At 31.3% G+C, this 18,922-nt stretch overlaps 2 protein-coding genes across 2 annotated transcripts in view; one reads left to right on the top strand and one right to left on the bottom strand.

Moving 5' to 3' along the window:
* Nucleotides 1–780: 780 nt before the first annotated feature.
* LOC111698454 (thioredoxin domain-containing protein 5) lies at nt 781–10,051 on the top strand. Its single transcript, XM_023468798.1, has 7 exons — nt 781–804; nt 2,038–2,089; nt 3,883–3,939; nt 5,105–5,169; nt 7,546–7,671; nt 8,903–9,015; nt 9,216–10,051. The coding sequence occupies exons 4-7, from the start codon at nt 5,107–5,109 to the stop codon at nt 9,349–9,351; spliced, it is 438 nt and encodes a 145-aa protein (XP_023324566.1). The 5' UTR covers nt 781–804; nt 2,038–2,089; nt 3,883–3,939; nt 5,105–5,106; the 3' UTR covers nt 9,352–10,051.
* A 1,225-nt stretch (nt 10,052–11,276) lies between these two features.
* Nucleotides 11,277–18,922, bottom strand: part of LOC111698453 (uncharacterized) — a gene marked incomplete in the record, with an annotated part of 10,475 nt that continues 2,829 nt past the window's right edge. The window contains 9 exon segments of the mRNA XM_023468796.1: nt 11,277–12,070; nt 12,717–12,830; nt 14,032–14,089; nt 14,762–14,889; nt 15,734–15,794; nt 16,420–16,494; nt 17,161–17,222; nt 17,836–17,947; nt 18,700–18,881. Coding sequence (XP_023324564.1) covers nt 11,300–12,070; nt 12,717–12,830; nt 14,032–14,089; nt 14,762–14,889; nt 15,734–15,794; nt 16,420–16,494; nt 17,161–17,222; nt 17,836–17,947; nt 18,700–18,881 — 1,563 coding nt within the window.

The raw sequence follows: 18,922 nt of genomic DNA, 5'->3' as shown, positions 1-18,922 counted from the left end.
ATATATATATATATATATATAGTATATTGATATAGTATGCTAGTAAAGCTGTAAATCGTAAAACTGTAGTTTGCTAAAGTTTAGAATTAGAATTTTATAATGTTTGAAATTGGATTGGTTTTAATAGAAGTACAGTTGGTCCTCTTTAATGTTTATCCTTATTATGACTTTTAAAACTAGGTACAGTGGTCGCGTTTATATCAATACAATGAAGACGACTTTTCTATTCATGTTTTGATTTCTGTCAAGTTTTTTTAAATTACAAGTTTACAAGTAAACAAAGAGAAGTTGTTAATTGACAGCTTCTCTTTGTTTCCATGTTTTTATGAATCGCTAGTTGTTGGAAAGCTTGGTAGAAATCAAAAATTGTAAATTAAAGTCGTCTTCATTGTATTGATACATACGACGACGGCTGTATTGCAATACTAATTCTTTACAAAGACTTTCACGGGGTTGTCGTTCCATTCCAATGTTGAAGTTCCCCCCATTAGAATTTTGTGGATTGACAAAAGAACAGATTCCTTTCTCTAAATGTTTCTCTAGAGTTTCTTTAGAAATCTCTAACTTGTTAAACCTTGATTACTCTTTGTCAGTTAGTCCTAAATTCATGTTCACAATTTTACAAAAATGTAAAATTTTGAAAATTATAAAATAGTATTTTGCTTTTTCGACTCAGCTGAGAAAATATCTGAGGAGCAGAAAAAAGAACAAGAACTAGATGAAGAACAAGAAGAGGAGAAAGAAGAAGAACAGGATGAAGAACAAGATCAAGAACAGGAACAAGAAGAAGAACAAGGTCAAGAAGTAAGTTGTTTTATTCAAATCAAATGTGCTAAAAGGGACTGTAGGCGTAAGTCACTTTTGTAAAGAAACCAATATTAAAAATAATCATTTTTTAAAATTATAAACATGGATATCAAATTTATACATGATCATACAAAGCCTGTAAGAGTACTGTTGTGAATCGGACCCTCAATAAATGGAAAATCACTTGAAGCTACGTTGTGTATTCCCTTTAATTAGAATTCCTAAACAATGTTTTTAATTTTATAAATGAAATGATTCTTTTATTTCTTGGCAAGAAGTATTTCTTTAGCCATAATCCCTTCCTAGTTTCAATCTAAAATAAATTTACATTGCAAGTATACATCATGTGCAATGTTTAATATTTTTCCACATTTTATTTCATTCAGGTCAATTTCAATTGCATACCACAATTTTGGAAACATTGCGGATGGAAAGTTTTCTAGATTTTTGTTTAAACCACGTTCTAATTTAAAATCGATAATTAGAAACAATTTTATTTTACTAGGCTTCCATGGGGTCCATCTTTGATTTTAACATTTTTGTATTTTTATCGATTTCTTTAAGGTACATATTTTCAATTCTAGTCATCCATAAACCTTCTCTGGGATCATGTAGATCCCACAACAGATTTGGGTCTGATCGGTTCAACCCAGTCCTAAGGTTTATTGTTTACAAACAATCAAACAAACAAACAGACAAGCAAAGTATATATGTAGATAAATACTCAATATAGATATGATTAGATCAAAATAAAGAATACCATAAATTAATCGTATACAATATAAAATAACATCATCCAATTAAAAAAAAATATATATATAAAGGTTTTAATGATTTGTAAAAATATCTGATATCTCTTAAAGAATCTAAAAAATATCTCATAAAAGATTTAAAGAAACTTTGAATGTTGTTGCAATTTGGGTGTATTCGTTGAATGGTCGTTAAGGCAACAATCCGCAATAGAAACAAAATAGATAAATATCTACAATTCCAAATTTTCAATTTTCCTGGGAAAATACAAATAATCTGTATAATTTTTACCGAAACAAAGGTTTGTAATTAAATTGGACTTGCCGCGCTCAAAAATATGAGGGTCATTTTGAATTATATGTACAGTCCCTTTAAATTTCATATATTTTTTTTTGAGTAAATCTGTTTTATGTAAAACAGTTTTATTGCTTTGTTTGATTTCTCTCTCTCGACAAACTAATATTTACTTTTCTTGTTTAGGAATCAATAAACCCTGGGGAGGAACTGTACTGCAAACAAAAACAAAAATCAGGAAACCAAACCAAACATTTGTCATCAATTTTAAAGAAAAACATTAATCTAAAAAATCAAAAGAACAACCTCGCCACAAGTTCTAATTTTCTAATCCATAACCTTAAGTCTAATGTCTAAGCTTAAAACATAAATTATTTACACGATCTGATTGCAAAGACATATGAATTAGAAAATTAGAGTTTTTGGCGAATTTTTAATTAATTTCTATTCTGTTACAAGAATAAAGGTGGAAAACAAGATATATAGGTTTTTACTGCCTGAACTGTGAAGTAATATAAAAATTTTAAATTTTTCTTACTTGTGATATTTCTAATTTTGAAATTTTCCTATCACAAAATGTTTGCTGCCACAATATGTTTCCATTTAAAAAATTAAATTACTCAAAAGGAACTGAGTTTTAGCCACAAACTCTGATTTTCTATACCCTGTATCTTGGCAACCCAATGTCGTAGACCTTTGATATTTCAAACTAATCATTATATTAGACCAAAAAACTTCAATTTGAAATATCAAAGGTCTACCCCATCAGATTGCAAAGATATAGGTATTAGAAAATTTGAGTTGGTGGTAAAAACTCAGTTTCTTTGTCCAATTAATGAATGTTTTTTCAGTTTAATCATTATTTGTAACAGGAAACATTTAGTAAAGGAAAGGTTTTGAAGCAGGAAACGTTTTGTGTCAGGAGTTATTATGAGGAGGAAACGTTTAGCGGGGAAATGATCGGGGCAGGAAACGTTTTCTGTCAAAAAATATCGTGTGGGAAGAGTGGGGAAACATTTTGTGGGTAAATGTTTGTTGGAAACGTTTGTAAGCAAATAGATTATTAAATACAATAGGTGGCAACAGAGAAATTAACCAATTATACACTACGTCACAAGTGTCAAATATTACAAGGAAAACGAAATTTTCTCAAATTATTTGACATGTTTTCCAAGATTAAATAAAAAAGTGTAAAAACAGAAACTAAAGAACACATAAAATTACACTTATTTTACTGTTAGAAAAGCACTTTATTCTAAATTTATTACTATTATTGATGATTGTGTCGGACACAAAAACTGAATTGACACTTGTGACGACAGAATACAACTGTACTGAGAGTGTACAAATTCTACGTTGCCATCTATTATACTAGAATCTATTTGTTTGTAAGTGCTCCCAAAAGTCTCTTATTATCTGAACTATATTTATATACGTCAATTAATAGAAAAACTGAGTGCATTATGCTTCATAAATTATTCAGAGAACTTTTAATATAAATATAAGAGTATTTTCTAAATAATCTATGTATAAGTAGCGAGTACTTTGTTCTAGGTCTTAACTTTTCAGTTTTTTTTTCCTTAAAATTCATATTTTTCAACAGAATTGAACACTAAGTTTTTATCATTCTAAATATTTGGGGGGACAGAGCATAAACAGAATGAAAGAGCATTCGAAAACTTTAATTGCTGAAAAAAAGCTACCAGTCGACTTAGGAAAAGAAAATGTTTTTTTTTAATTTCTAAAAAATTAAAGCAGAAATTAATAAGTATATATATTTGAGGAATTTCAAAACTTCAAACTTAATATAATTTGTTACGAAAAGGATTGAAGGCTGTAGACATTTTTTTTTTAAAATTCGTCAATATTAGTCTTAAACTAGGACTCTAGTTACCATCAGGTTTTTTTTCAGACCTACTTTAAATACAAATATACTAGATTTTGATTAAAGTTGCAAACTTTGAAAATAAAGACAATATTTCAATTTTTTATGTAAAAATATATTAATTATTTGGTTTGGTTTGGTTGAAGGGGTTCGAGATTATCTTAAAGGTTTCGCCAAGAGGGTTATTATCTGTTCTCTTCTAGGTACAGAAAATAATTAAATTAAAACATAATAAATAATATAAACAAAGTTTTGAATTAAATGGACTGGTGGAGTAATTTCAGTTGAACCTATATGCAAAGATAGCCATGAGCGATTCACAACGGTACGCTAGAAACCTGTTTTGGTGTAAATGTACTCCAAAGTAAAAGGGACTGTGAGCGTAATTTCAAGAGAACCTCCTTGAAAAGATGGCAATACCCTATTCACAATGATACCCTTAAAATCTTTGACTGATCAAATTTGTTGGAAAATAAATATGTTCTTTCAATTTTTTATTAATTTCTTTTAAAGTAAAATATGCGTTAATGTTAAGGGACCCAAGTAACGCTTGCATCTGCAGCTGCAGCTGTGTTGAGTTCACACCTGTTAACAGTGTACGCGGCATTTTACAGGAATTCAAACGGGGTAAAAGAGATTCAAACACAGAGCTCTCTTTACTCGATGAACAGTCAAAGTTTTAAAGGGTACCATTTGCATGGAGGGTCACTTGAAATCAGGCATACTGTCCCTTTAAGGAACTTTTAAACTTGGACCATTTTCTTCAGCAGAATTTACAGTTTTAAATATTAAAGGTTTAAACTATCAGTTTCCGAATTTAATGAATTTAAGCCGCGTCTCAAATCCCCCAACAACCGATGCGCTGGCTTAAATCTTGAAAAATTTAATACAATTTTAAGTGGAACCAACCATATTTGAGCCGCGGCTCAAATTTAAGCCATGGCTCAAAATTCTTTAAATTAGGCCTCTTGTTAAAAAAGAATAAATAATTAGATAATTAAGTTTGATGAATATACTGTTTTTATTCTGTTCAAGAAAGTACGATAACAGCATAATATTTTCCATTTAGACAGAAAAATAAAAATAGTTATTTTTTTAGACGTATTTTCAAGTGACCGTACGGCGTACAATTTTAAATTGGCATATCCGATTAACACCATTACCCTTCAAACCCTCTTCTTCTGGTCATAGATGAAGGAGAAATTCTTTTATTTCAGACTAAAAACTGCAGAGGGTCTACGGTCTACTGTTCTCAATGATAATCAGACAAAGAGAGGACACCGTTGTGAATCGGACATGCCGCTTTTTTAAAATTGAGTTTCACTTGAAATATTGTACACAGTCCCTTTATACTTGTTTTTATTTTAGTAATGATTGGGAGGTCAGCCTGGCCCAAAGTTCAGCCTTATGTTTGGCCTGAAATTCCTAGCAAGGTAAAACATCTTTAATTTCATTAATTACGTCTGCATTAATGATTAAATTGCAATTAAGACTTTTTAATTTTTATTATTTAGAATTATTAAATAAGAGTTTTGAGTGAGGAGATAAGAAAATGATTAGCAAATAAGACAATATAAAATTTATGAACAATCGATATTATATCTAAGTTTTGTTACTTATTCCAAAATTTGGATTTTTATTTCCGAAAAAATCCCATTAAGTTATAAATAATGGAGAGTAAGAAACTCAAAAACAAGAATAAAAAAAATATATTTTGAAGGGAGAGACTGACTAGGTAATGTATATTTAAACTGAGACTAGAGTATTGTAGAGAAAAAAATAGGATTCATTTGATAACAATGAGACGTTTTTAACGTGCATAATTTCTAAATATGAGCCTAAAATCGTTTTTAACGATAGGACTTGATGTTTTTCTCAACCTGTTTGTACAGGTGAAGCTAGTTTGCAGAATAGTTTATACTTGTTTCGTCGGGGTTATTAAATAATTTAAAAAAAAACGATTCTTTTGATGACTAATCCATCTGTTGAGATTTTACAAAAGAAATTAAACTCTTAGAATAATACACCGTAAACAAACTTGATACAATTCAAGTGAATCCTAAGACTTTTCTTCATGATACTGCACTCTCAGTTCAAATATGGTACCCAGCCAGTCTCTCCCTTTAAAGGGTAAAAGAAACAATGATAAAGTTTATTGTGGTCAGTTAGAACTTTTCTTTTTAAACCTCCTATTGTTGTTATCCTTAAACTTAGTACTTTTTATTTGGTTCTGCAGGGTTTCCATTAAACTTAGTACTTTTTATTTGGTTCTGCAGGGTTTCCATTAAAGCAAATGTGTAACAAAAATAGTAAACTTACATAAACAACATGTTTTTCATAGATAATAGAATGACAGGTTTGATACAAAATAAGGAATTTGTACTTAAGTTGAAAATGTATTTTAGTTATTCATCATGTACATGGTTACCCACAAAGGATGAGACTACAGAGACGACAATACAGAATTTGTTTTGTCCTTTTTCTTTAATTCAGGGTTCCTAAAGGCCCAAACTGGCTTAATTATTTATAAAACCATCACAATATTAACTTGAATGCAGAAACCATAAATAAAGCTTCAAAACCTCTTAAGCGTTTTAGGTCGTCTTTACAGTCTCATCCTTTATGGGTAACCCTGTATACTGAAAATAATTATAATTTCGTAGAAATTTTTTACGCTAAAATTGGCAAAAAATAAACCATGAAAATATTAAAAATTTTACATATTATTCTATAAAGCATAAAAAGTAAGTTCAGTATATACGTTGTTGGATGAAAAAAGTAGAAATGCAGTTTTAGCAGAAGTAAATTTAATTTAGTTGCAATTTTGTCTATACTTATTGCAAATTTCCTGTTAACTCCCCCTTAAATTGATTCATTAATCAAATTTTTTTCCTCGGCCTCCACTCCGCGCCGGGTCCCTTGCCCATGATGTTAAAAAAAGATTTAAGTAATAATAAGTTTCGTGTACATTCATATACTTTAATAATCCACCTTACAATATTTGACAATTCTAAATATTTCAATTTCAAAGAATATTCAGTTTTTCGATTGCAGACTTCTTATGATTTGAGTAATTTCAATTAGAATATATTTAGAAGAAATTCTATGTTCTTTCGCTATGACATAAAAAAGAATTCATGCATTAATAATAGTAATAACTAATGTGTAGGTTAATTCAAAAATTTTAGGCTTTTAGGGCGCTTTTTTCTGTAAATAATTTTAGCATTTAAAAAATCCAACTATTTCCCAGGAATTTTGTTCTCCCATTTTGATGGTCCATAAACCTTCGCTGTGGTCATGTGAGGTCCCACACAAATTTGGGCCCGATCGGTTCAGCCGTTTATCGGTTACAAACAAACAGACATATATATATATATATATATACAGGGTGTCCCAATAAACATGGGAATTCAGTGACGAATTCGATATCGTCTTTTTAAATAATTCTTTGATTTAGTATAGGGATACCTTCTGAGAAAGCTGTAATCTGTAAGAGTTTCGTCTGCTCTGTTCACATTTTGTTTGTTTATGTTTTGAATGCATACGGTTGTACTTAAAACAAAAAAATTGAAGTATACAAACAGAGTAAACTTGTCCGTCAATTCACTGTTCATCTTGCGGAGACATTATAAACACATATTTACAGCCATTTACCCTTTTCATAAAATAAACTCTAGCAGACATAATAATATTATGGCTTTTTATGTAATACAATGCTAATTCATAACAAAGACGATATCGAATTCGTCACTGAATTCCCATGTTTTTTGGGACACCCTGTATATAGATAATATTTATTCTAAAACTAGGAGGGAAAACTGTATGTTCTAACAGAGAAATCATTCCGTGGTCATGTGAGCCGAGGCGACCATTTTGTGATGATGTATGCCCCGTGGTGTGGTCACTGCCAGCAACTGAAACCGGTTTGGGAACAGGTAATATGTACAATGGTCGGCCTTTATATTAATACAATGAAGATGACTTTTTTATTTAAGTTTTTATCCCTATAAACAATCTTTTTTCAAATAACAAGTTTACAAGTAAACAAAGAGAAGCTGTTAATTGACAGCTTCCCTTTCATGTTTTATGTGTTTGCGTATTTGAAAACTTTGTAAAAATAATCAAAATTCGTGTCGTAGTTATATCATACATATACCAAGAACTAATACACAAAGAACAGCGGCGTATACAGAGTGGATTTCCCCCCCCCCCCCCTACCATAGGACTTCAGTTCTTGCTTTTTTGTAAGCAAAGGTCTTGATGTAACTTTGAAAATTTATTTTCTTGGATTTTACTAACAAACCGATCTTTATAAACACCGCTCTCAAGGCTGTATACATGGTTACCCGCAAAGGATGAGACTGCAGAGACGACCCTACAGAATAAATGCTATCTGCTCCCTTATAACCATAGTTTCCTGCAACTGTAATCTTCTTTCTTTGCAACCCTTTTAAAGATAATTAACATCCAAGAAGAAAGACTTAATTTAAAGTTGAAATCTTCATATTTCAAGTCGTCTTCTCAGTCTCATCTTTTGTGGGTAAACCTGTATAAATGGTTTTGAAAATTAAAAAAGACAGTCTCTGCGTTTTATAAATTTATTCAAGAGTTTTCAACTATCTGTTATAATCCTTTATAATCCATTAAAAACCTAATTTCATTTTTCAGAAGTTTAGCATTATAATCTGTCTAGAATTAGGGGAAATCATCATTAATCACTTTGGTCCCGGTTGAATCAAACAAATCTTTCTGTTTATCAAAATGTCTAACTTAAAACTTTATCTTCTTCCGTCGGCAGCAATTAATTAAAGATGGAAACATGAAAATAAAAATAAATCTGACAATTATGATTTACAAATACTTTTGTAATTTGAAAAATATTTTTCCTTTTTTAATAAAAATAATAAACTAATTGGAAGAAAGAATTTATTTTTGTCAATCATCGCAAAGTAATTAAATGCACTTCTGAAGTTTAAGTCAATCTTACCCTTAATTTATAAAGTGGCATGTCTGATTCACTTTGCCTGATCAAGGTTAATGGATATTATGCATATATTTTCTAGCTGAAAATATAGTTCTCAGATAGTAATAATTTTCAAAAAATGTTTAGCATTTCTGTAGATAAAATACGTTCGTTCTTCGTCTTCATATTACTCTATATTCTAGTTGGCGAAGTCCCAAGTATCTGGCGTAAAGATCTCCAAGATTGATTGTACAGCTAATCAGGAGATATGTAAATCCTTCCTGGTTCATGGTTATCCTACTCTTCTATACTTCAGGTATAGATTCTTTAAAAAACATGAGAATTAGGTGACGAAAGTGAAATTAAGATCCATTTTATTTTGACGCAAATCTTGATCCGCATTTCTTCAAGATATATTTGTATATATTTATAATTCCCCCCCCCCCTTATTTTTGTGCTAAAACTTTGTAAACCATACAGTTATTAATAATATTTCTTTATTTAAATTTATTCTAGGAATGGAGAAAATCTAGGAAAATATGACGGAGACAAGAGTTTGAACGGACTGAAGAAACACATCAAGAAAATGACCAACAAATCTGACGGAAAAAAAGGAAAGGGGGCAAAATCGAAACCATCTCCGGAATTGTAAGAAAAAAATTAACAAAAAAGTGTATTATGATTCCATTCTCATTTTTTCACCGATGAAATAGATTCTAAAAAAAAAAGTTTCAATGATACATTTTGAAACAAACTACTTAAAAGATTTGTCATAAACCAACTTAATTGGCTAGAGGAAAACAGACTGTAGTGGTCCTAAATCTCGGTCGTTTTTTCTTCAAAATAAAGCACAACAAAATAAATTTTTTTACTGTTTTCTTTTAAAATCTGTTATATGTTGTTCGCCTAAAAATAACGGCCAAAATTAAGCTAATTACATTTATTCTCACTTTTTTAAATTCGTTCTCTACAAGATTTTCAGAAATGTCTCACTTGTGATAAATAATGATAAAATATGTTCATTGTGTACAATTTTTTTTATCATCCTATAATTGTTTTCATTAATATTATTACGGAAACATGTACACAGAATAATACTGTAACATGTACTTATAGGTACATTGTATATTCCTGATGTTCACTGTATAGCAAGGTTGTAAAGTAAGGTTAGATACTGTGGATGCTGTCAAATGTACTAAAATATGTCTTCTTCATAGCTTGTGACGTTGTTGTTAAGAGGGGGGAATAATTTCCTCCACTTGTCAGTTGAACAAAGCGGAGAAAATCCTTCCCCTTCTCTCTCTAGCAACGTTGTCAGTTGTCACTTAATCTTCTGCCAGTATTCAGTTACTCATATAGGAATGTTGTGTCCATTGTTATGAAGACGACATTTCTTGTACATTGGAGCGCATTCAGAGTATCTAACCTTGAAATACATGTTGGCCCAATAAACATGGGACGACTTTCATATCGTCTTTTATCTATATGGTATTTTTTCATGAACACAATTATTGCAGTACTCCAGCTAAATCATCTAATATCGAAAACTCCTGGTCTGGAGATTTTAAAATGTGGTCTACCATCTTTGTATCTTCACAATTGACGGAGATATTGGAAAAATTTGGCAAATTATAATTTATTTACTAAATCAAAATTTTCTTAATATCTAATATCTTTTAAGATACAAGAAAGGTAGACCACTTTATAAAAAGCTCGTCAGACGTACAGCCTCGTTTTTTTTACTTTCTTTGCCATGCATTAAATGTCAGAAATCAAAGACGACTCTCAATTCCAATGTTTAATGGGGCACCCTGTACATCCTTGCTGTAGAGGAAATATTTTGTTCGCAATATTAATATAAGCAAAAGCTTTACCCGATTACGATTAAAAAATTTCCCTCAGAATCACCAGGAGTGCAGTAGATATTCTTATGTTACTAATTATAATTTTGAACAAAACTATTCATCGCTAAACCATAATATCACCAATATATTCTACATTTCGTTGTTCCGATGTGAAATGATTTAAATGTGAAATAAAAATAAATTTTCAAAAATTCAACTACAATTATTTATTTCTAAAAATCAATATCAATGTTCCCAGGCAATTTCTAAACATACAAGTTTTTTCATCGGGGTTTTTATGTTATGAGAAAAATGTATAGGCTCAGAATTTTTTCTGGGAACTTGGGGCTTAGGTCTCTCAACCATCGTTCATCCAAGATTTCTCTTAGATTGTTCAACGGATCTACCAATCCAGCATCGACAACATAAAACCATAGTAATTTAATTAGTCAACTCAATTTTCCGGGATTTTTTTTATAGATTTCATAACTTTTTAATACCAGGCATTAATACCTAAAATGGCCATCCTAGTTTTTCTTGGGATAAATTAATTGTAAAAAGACAATCTAATCCTGGTTGACATCGGAATATTAAAATTTTAAGAATATGAAAAGTCTAAATATGGATCTTCATTTTCGATGTAAAACGCAATTTAAAACAAGAAAAGGTTCCTAATTTTCTATTTCATTTTAAAAAAAGGATTTAGAAGATCACTATAATAAAGATTTGGAATATTTATAATCTCCTACACATCTTTCAGCTTGAATTTACAAACTGTGCATGTGCTTGAAGCTGAGCTAACTGTTCCTCAGTAACATGGATTACATGCTCCCCACCTTCTCCCTCTACAACCTGGAGTACAGGTTGTTCAACCACATTGCCAACAGGAAGTTCTTCATGAAGACGTTCAGGTTCCTGTTCTTGGGTCACATGAACAACTTGATCTGTGATTTCTTCCTGCTGAACAATCTGATATCCCTGTATTTGATCTTGAACAACCAAGTGTTCTTGGTTCTGAGCTATTTGTTCCTGTTCTTCAACTATTTGACCATGTTCGTGAACTAAATGTCCTTGTTCATGAACACCATCTTGGGTTTGTTGTGTTATCTGTTGAAAATGAGGAATCTGAACCTCGTTAGGATTTGATTCATTGAATTGAGAAACAAGGTTCTTACTTAAAGATTCTCCGTGAGGGTCAGTCGGCTCTTCCTGAAATTGGGTCTCTTCTATTTGGACATCCCCCTGTATTTGAGCCCCTTGGACCTGAACCCCTGGAAACTGGACTGCTTGGTTCTCCTTATCAGGTTCAGAACCATCCACCATACTGTTGATATCCTCCATTAAACTTCTCTTCTCCTCCGTCCTCGGAATAGCCTCTGAAGTATTCACTATCCTCCGGTCAGCCTCCGATTTTTTACCGGTTTCAGATCTTCGTTTAGCTTGTTTTTTATGTGCTCTAATTGCGTTGTACTCTTCTTGGTCTTGATGCCCAAGCTGTTCACGTACAACATCACTCAACTCTCGATCCTGTACAGCAAAATATAATTTATTAACTAGCTAAAGTGCTCGGTATTGTCCGTAGAATTTCAGCCGTTTAGCCAGCTTTAGCTCACATTTTTATATATTAGGCATCTGCAATTTCACCCTTAAATCGTGACTCAAGCGTTTTCTTTTTCAGTAAAATATTAAACAATATTGTATAAAAGTTCGCGGATTTCATCATATTTTTCGTGGATTTTCAAAATTGGACGAAAATCTATTTTTTATAGACAAATTTTTGAAATTCTAAGCATCAATAAACCTTCCCTGGGGTCATGTGAGTTGACTCAAAAATTTTGTCGTTTTTACGTTTATTTGATACAAAAACAAAACAGACAAGCAAAGTATATATATCGCTATTCTAACTAGATTGGCTTTCATTTTTTTCGGGATCACCCATTTTACACCAATTTTTCGGTGAAAGAGCAAAACTTGTTTTTGTCGCAATTACCAATGCGACAAAAACAAGCTAAGGGCTGAAAGTTGCATTTGAGAAAAAGATTATTTTGAAAAGATTAAAACTGCCACTAGTAGTACTTTAACGTACTATAAAAATACATTTGCGCAGCAAGTTTAAGTCCTGAGTCACAAACTTTAGGAAAGGAACGAATAAACACCTTAAAAAATTATGAACCTGTTCTACTATAATGTGTTCTCTTCGTCCATCATGTTGAATTATCACATGTTTTGTTACAATTGTGCTCATAGGAGGTCTAGACACACCCCTCCCTCTTCTATCCTTCTTCATCTAAATTAAATCAAATCATACTTAGCAGTGACGGCTTAAGGCTCCTAAATGCGGGGTTGAGTTTTTCCAGCCGCGTCACGCAAAAACGCACAACTCAAACCAATTTTTGAATTCTACACAAGATTAATAAATTAATGTATAAAAAAGAGGTCATTTGTTTTATATTTTAGCAGGTAAACTAAGTAATTTTTCGTATTGTGGGAGCAGAGAAAAATTGTCTGAAGAATAAGAAAATATTATTAAAATCACAATATTTACTGTCTTTACTTACGCACATCGAACATTTTCACACAAGGATACCCTTCAAAACTGAAGTGTATTTAATAGTGCGTCATTTTTAATATTCATATTGCTCTCAAAAATAAGCCGTTTTTCATGAATATCAGAATTTAGATTTGCAAAAAAAGAAGTTTTACAGTTAAAATTAAGAGGAATCATCCTTTTTTGTATTAACACTTTAATGTAAAGATTTAAATATATATTTTTTGCGTGACGCGGCGGGATTTTTGAAAAACACACTTTAAAGGCCCTAAATATATCATTTAAAAAAGTAGTTTAGCCCGGAAGAGTCAAATGTGGTGGTAAGGAAGAGGAAAGAGTGGTGGCTCATGGCTGCCGGAAGAGAAAAAAGGTAATATGTGGCCCAGGAAGAGGAAATAGTGGTGGCTCATGGCCGCCTGTCTTCCCCGCTCCCTTCAATAGTAAAGCTTTTTGAAAATTTCAAGAGACGATGGGAAAATATCGATGTAATTCTTTCTGAATTGGACAAATTCGACTCAATATGTCTCTACCTAAGTTTTGTTTTTTTTTCCTATAAAAAGTTTACATATCCCGTTTCAAGGAATAATAATTGTTTGTTTTTTAAACGATCTTTATCGTGATCTGGGGTTGTTTAACTTTATTTTTGAACCGTTATTTTCTCGTGATTTAAAAAAAATTAATCACGACTTCAATGGTTATTGTATCGTTAGAACTGACGAGGGTCAACCCAGACCAAAATATATTTTCAAAAATTGTGGAACTAACAAACACCTATTTTATTTACTTTATCAGGGTTGGATCATCAACAACACCGAATTTAAAGTTTTAGTTTCACTTTTCAGTTTTAATCTTAAAACACATTTTTTTTTATCATCTCGAAAGGTTTGAAATGCAACTTTGAATCAAGTATTGTTTAAAATATGTCTAAAGCAGTCTCTACCTTCTTTTCCGGTTGATCCATTATACAACCATTCAGTACATGCTGTATATAGGTCATCCTAAACATTTAAAAAAACTAACTCATGGGTATTTTCTTGTGATATTTTTCCCTACACACTGACTTAATTTTTCCTCCCGGATGCTTTATTGTAGGGGTTTCTTTGATAAATAAGGGGGGGAGGAATTGATAAAATAAGGGAGGGTGGGAGGAATTGATAATCAGGATAAAAAGTGCATTTTTGGGGAGTGTGAAAGGGGAGATAATTTAATACCTTCATTAACATTAAGCAACATTTGAAATTTAACCGTTTCCGCTGGAATTAAGACATAAATACATTTTTTTAAGAAAACGGAAAAAGTTGGGAGATATGGTTTATCTTATTCCTACAAACTTTTCACATCGCGTTAAAAATGACGGAGGTGTGCAAAATAATGCAACAAAAAAAACATAAAACTCCATTAATGAGAACAAACTAAATTAAACTAAATTGAATCAATTTTTTAAAAGAAAACTGAAAAGTGTAAAATTGTATTCCCTCCAACTTTTTACAACGCAAGAATAACTAAATTGAATCAATTTTTTAAAAGAAAACTGAAAAAGTGTAAAATTGTATTCCCTCCAACTTTTTACAACGCAAGAATACGGGACACGAATTTAATGTGCTTAATTTCCTTAAAATTAAAATAAAAATTTTAAAATTTGTTAACAGAACAAACGAAAGCCAACTGACCTACTGGGAGTTTTGACACCACAATCTGAGCAACTAAACGCTTGATTCTCTAGTTCCTTGACAAACTTGGCAACCTCCAGATCCTCTGTTCTAACATCCTTCTCTTCATCCTCATCCTCATCATATACCTTATACAGTGTAAAGTTGGTGAATAAGGCCTGATTGGAAAACTTTAGAATTGTGAATATTGAGATCTTTGTATTAATCTTAAAATTAATTTAATCTTTAGTTTATATCCAGAAGAGTGTTTAAAATGCAACCAATCAAAGTGGCGTATGCAGAATCCCGTACAGCCATCAGAAGCCAGGAAATTACAAATTTTATGCGCCATTTAATAAGAGATTTCTCATCGGTCGGAATCCGGTATGGATTTCCAAAAAGAGGGAAATAAAAGCAGAAATCAAAAGTTTCCACAATGAATCTTAAGATTAAGGGATCGGTATTATGGGAATCCAATTTTAAAGGTTTCAGCTCTAAAGATATATATTGTTCGTTACTTATTAAGACTGAAAGAAACTAATTTTATCAAAACAATGACAAAAACATTTATTGTTCAAATTCCTCAGTTTTTATTTTAAAAAAAAGAGGTAAAAACTTAAGAGAGAAGGGTTGTTTACATTTTGAATGAAGGACAGGTACAACTCAAAAACTGGTTTTGTTTAAAACAAACAACATTTGTGAACATTGATTGCTTGGGCCCGGCCCGGTCTGTCTAAATTGTCCAGGAATACTCATTTTCTTAACAAGATGTTATTGTTTACACAAAGGCAAACATGAATGCAAAATCATAAGATACATTAAACTTGGGAAATATAAATGTAAAGTAATATGATTGTAAATGTTAAGTAATATCAAAAATCTGAAGAAGAAAATAATACTTTTCGCAATTTTTAAGCCTTTTGGGTAAAGAAACACTATTCGAGTTAAATATTTACAATTCACAAATTAGGAAGGTAAACAGACCAAAAATACCTCTTTAATAGAATCAGTCTGCACTACTCCTTTGCTAACTATATTTCTACGCTCAACATTTCTAAAAAAACATAAAACAAGTTTATATCAGTGAACAAATATAAACGAAGTTAAAGGGACTGTAAACGTAATTTCAAGCGACCTTNATTGTATACCTGAGATGTCTGTTAATTAAGAAAAAATGAAAGATTGTCCCCTTGTATGTATTGTATACCTGAGATGTCTGTTAATTAAGAAAAAATGAAAGATTGTCCCCTTGTATGTATTGTATACCTGAGATGTCTGTTAATTAAGAAAAAATGAAAGATTGTCCCCTTGTATGTATTGTATACCTGAGATGTCTGTTAATTAAGAAAAAATGAAAGATTGTCCCCTTGTATGTATTGTATACCTGAGATGTCTGTTAATTAAGAAAAAATGAAAGATTGTCCCCTTGTATGTATTGTATACCTGAGATGTCTGTTAATTAAGAAAAAATGAAAGATTGTCCCCTTGTATGTATTGTATACCTGAGATGTCTGTTAATTAAGAAAAAATGAAAGATTGTCCCCTTGTATGTATTGTATACCTGAGATGTCTGTTAATTAAGAAAAAATGAAAGATTGTCCCCTTGTATGTATTGTATACCTGAGATGTCTGTTAATTAAGAAAAAATGAAAGATTGTCCCCTTGTATGTATTGTATACCTGAGATGTCTGTTCAGATCTTCTTGTGAGCAAAATTTATCCGAACAATGTGAGCAGTCAAATACACGGAACTTTCTTAACAAAAATTATTTTTTTTTTTAATGCGGAGATCAAAACCTCGACTTTGAAAAAAGGGATAATGTGTGTCCTTTTTTGTGTGCAATAATAATAAAATAATAAAATAATAAAATAATAATAAGATAATAATAAGATAATGATAAATAATAATAAGATAATGATAGATAATAATAAGATAATGACGACGACAACGACGACAACGATGACAACAACGACGACGACAACGACACCAAAAACAACAACAACAACAACAACAAGAATAATAATAATGAAAATAATTTAAAACAAACAAACTGGAATTTGCAATTTGATTTCAAGTGTTTCCAACAATCAAGTTTGAAATCAAACAAAACATTTAGGTGGGTTTGTTATTTGTAAAGAGTTAAAACCTTATAAACAAACGGAATGATTTATCCTGAAGTTTAACTCGTGTGGGGGGTAAACCTATCTCTTACTGGTCAAATCCCATAGAACTAAACTCGTTGGTTAAAATTTCAATGTTTGACGACTTTCAGCGAGGAAATGATTAGTTAACCCGATACCGCGTTTTTAAAATCTTCAAGCTCTGGATTTATTCATGGGACCAAAAAAAATGCTAGTAAGAATCAGAAAATCTGCGAAAGTTAAAGTAAAATCTATATTTTATTAAAAAATATTTATTACTTGTGTGAGACCTCTCGGTGTCTTCTTATATCAATGACCTGCTTTCCACACAGATCACAGTCCTAAAAATATTCTTTTTTAGCCCAATAAAAAAATTTAAAAAAAACTAAGGCTGGGAAAAAACGAATTGATAAAAATAGTTACTTTTTTAAACCAAATTTCTTTGAAAAGATCAATATTGTTTTTATTACCACCCTGATTTTAAAAGATCCTTCATTTCAAATTAAAAATAATAAGAAAAGGTAAATTAATTGCCCATTAAAAAAATTTAATGGATAAGTAACTTTCATTGAATGATCACTTGAAATTACGTGGACAGATCTTTGAACTCAGTTCAGTGTTCAAGGAACTTTTTGATATAATTTTCTATAGTTTTCTTTTTGTAAACACCATTTACCATTATTGTAGCTTTGTGGAACTTTTTAATATGATTTTCCAGTTTTCTTGTTTTTAAACACCACTTACCACAATTGTAGCTTCAAGGAACTTTGGGATATAATTTTCTATAGTTTTCTTGTTTGTAAACACCACTTACCACAATTGTAGCTTCGTGGAATTTCTTAATATGATTTTCTATAGTTTTCTTGTTTGTAAACACCACTTACCACAATTGTAGCTTCGTGGAATTTCTTAATATTATTTTCTATAGTTTTCTTGTTTGTAAACACCACTTACCACAATTGTAGATTCGTGGAATTTCTTAATATGATTTTCTATAGTTTTCTTGTTTGTAAACACCTCACCGGTGCAGGTTCCATTCCAACAGGTATACTTCCGAACACCAGGTCTAGACAAAAAAAATAGAAAAAGAGGGTACATTATAAAAAAATCGCCCCCACTCCCTCCCCCCAAACATTTTTCAAAGGTTTCGGGTAAAATTTTCGATGTGTTGCCAAAAAATTATTGACATTATAAAATGCCTAAGCCTAAGCAGTAAGAAAATCTTGTGGATTTTAGGATTAAATTCAAACATTCATCATCACATTTTTTATATAAGTTTTTTTTTAACTAGTGATAATCGCTGGTGTCGTTCATTAAAAATGTTAAGTGGCCCTCAGAACCGTAAAATACTTCTAGAATCAAATAAATTAGAAAACAGAATGTTTAAACATGGTCATTCTTTATGTTTAAACAGCTTGAAATCCACTAAACCGATGTTATTGTTCAGTGTTTACACTATCTAAACATTGTCAGGTTAAAGAGTGACGAGATACCGATTATTTTCCAATTTTACGGAATAAATTCTAATTTCAAAATTCTTCCAAAGCTTTCAAGATGGAAACTCGGGACCAATGTGTCGCAAAACAATCTTGTACAATGTTAAGTGCCTACTGCCTAGTTTAAAGCATTTCCACTTGAAATTTCATGACAAGTTTCTTGTTTGTTCCGAGCCCAAAAGTAATATTTTATTCCAGGGCAAAATCGACGTTCTTAAAGTTTCATAAATTTACGAACACGTTTAACCCTGATTTAATATTAGATTGTTTTGAAAAATATAACCATATCTAATGTAAACAACCCCCAACCCATCATTCATACATAAATGTCGTCGTATCTGTCGGAGTCTCCTGTGTGGGCGGTGCCGGATCGTGCTTCGCCTCCTCCACCTCCTCCGCCTCTAACCCTTTCTCCACCCCGACAATAAACAGAGGTTCCTGACTCCGCCCCAACCGTACTCCGGGCTGGATTCGATTACTCTCCAAGCTGGTTGGTCCACTGTACTAAAATATGTAAAAAAAATTAGATAAAATATCTTTAATCT

Source organism: Eurytemora carolleeae, unplaced genomic scaffold, assembly GCF_000591075.1.
Source record: "Eurytemora carolleeae unplaced genomic scaffold, Eaff_2.0 scaffold164, whole genome shotgun sequence".
NCBI lineage: Eukaryota > Metazoa > Arthropoda > Copepoda > Calanoida > Temoridae > Eurytemora > Eurytemora carolleeae.
Note: the sequence above shows the minus strand (reverse complement) of the source record. Positions and strands in the feature narration are given on the sequence as shown.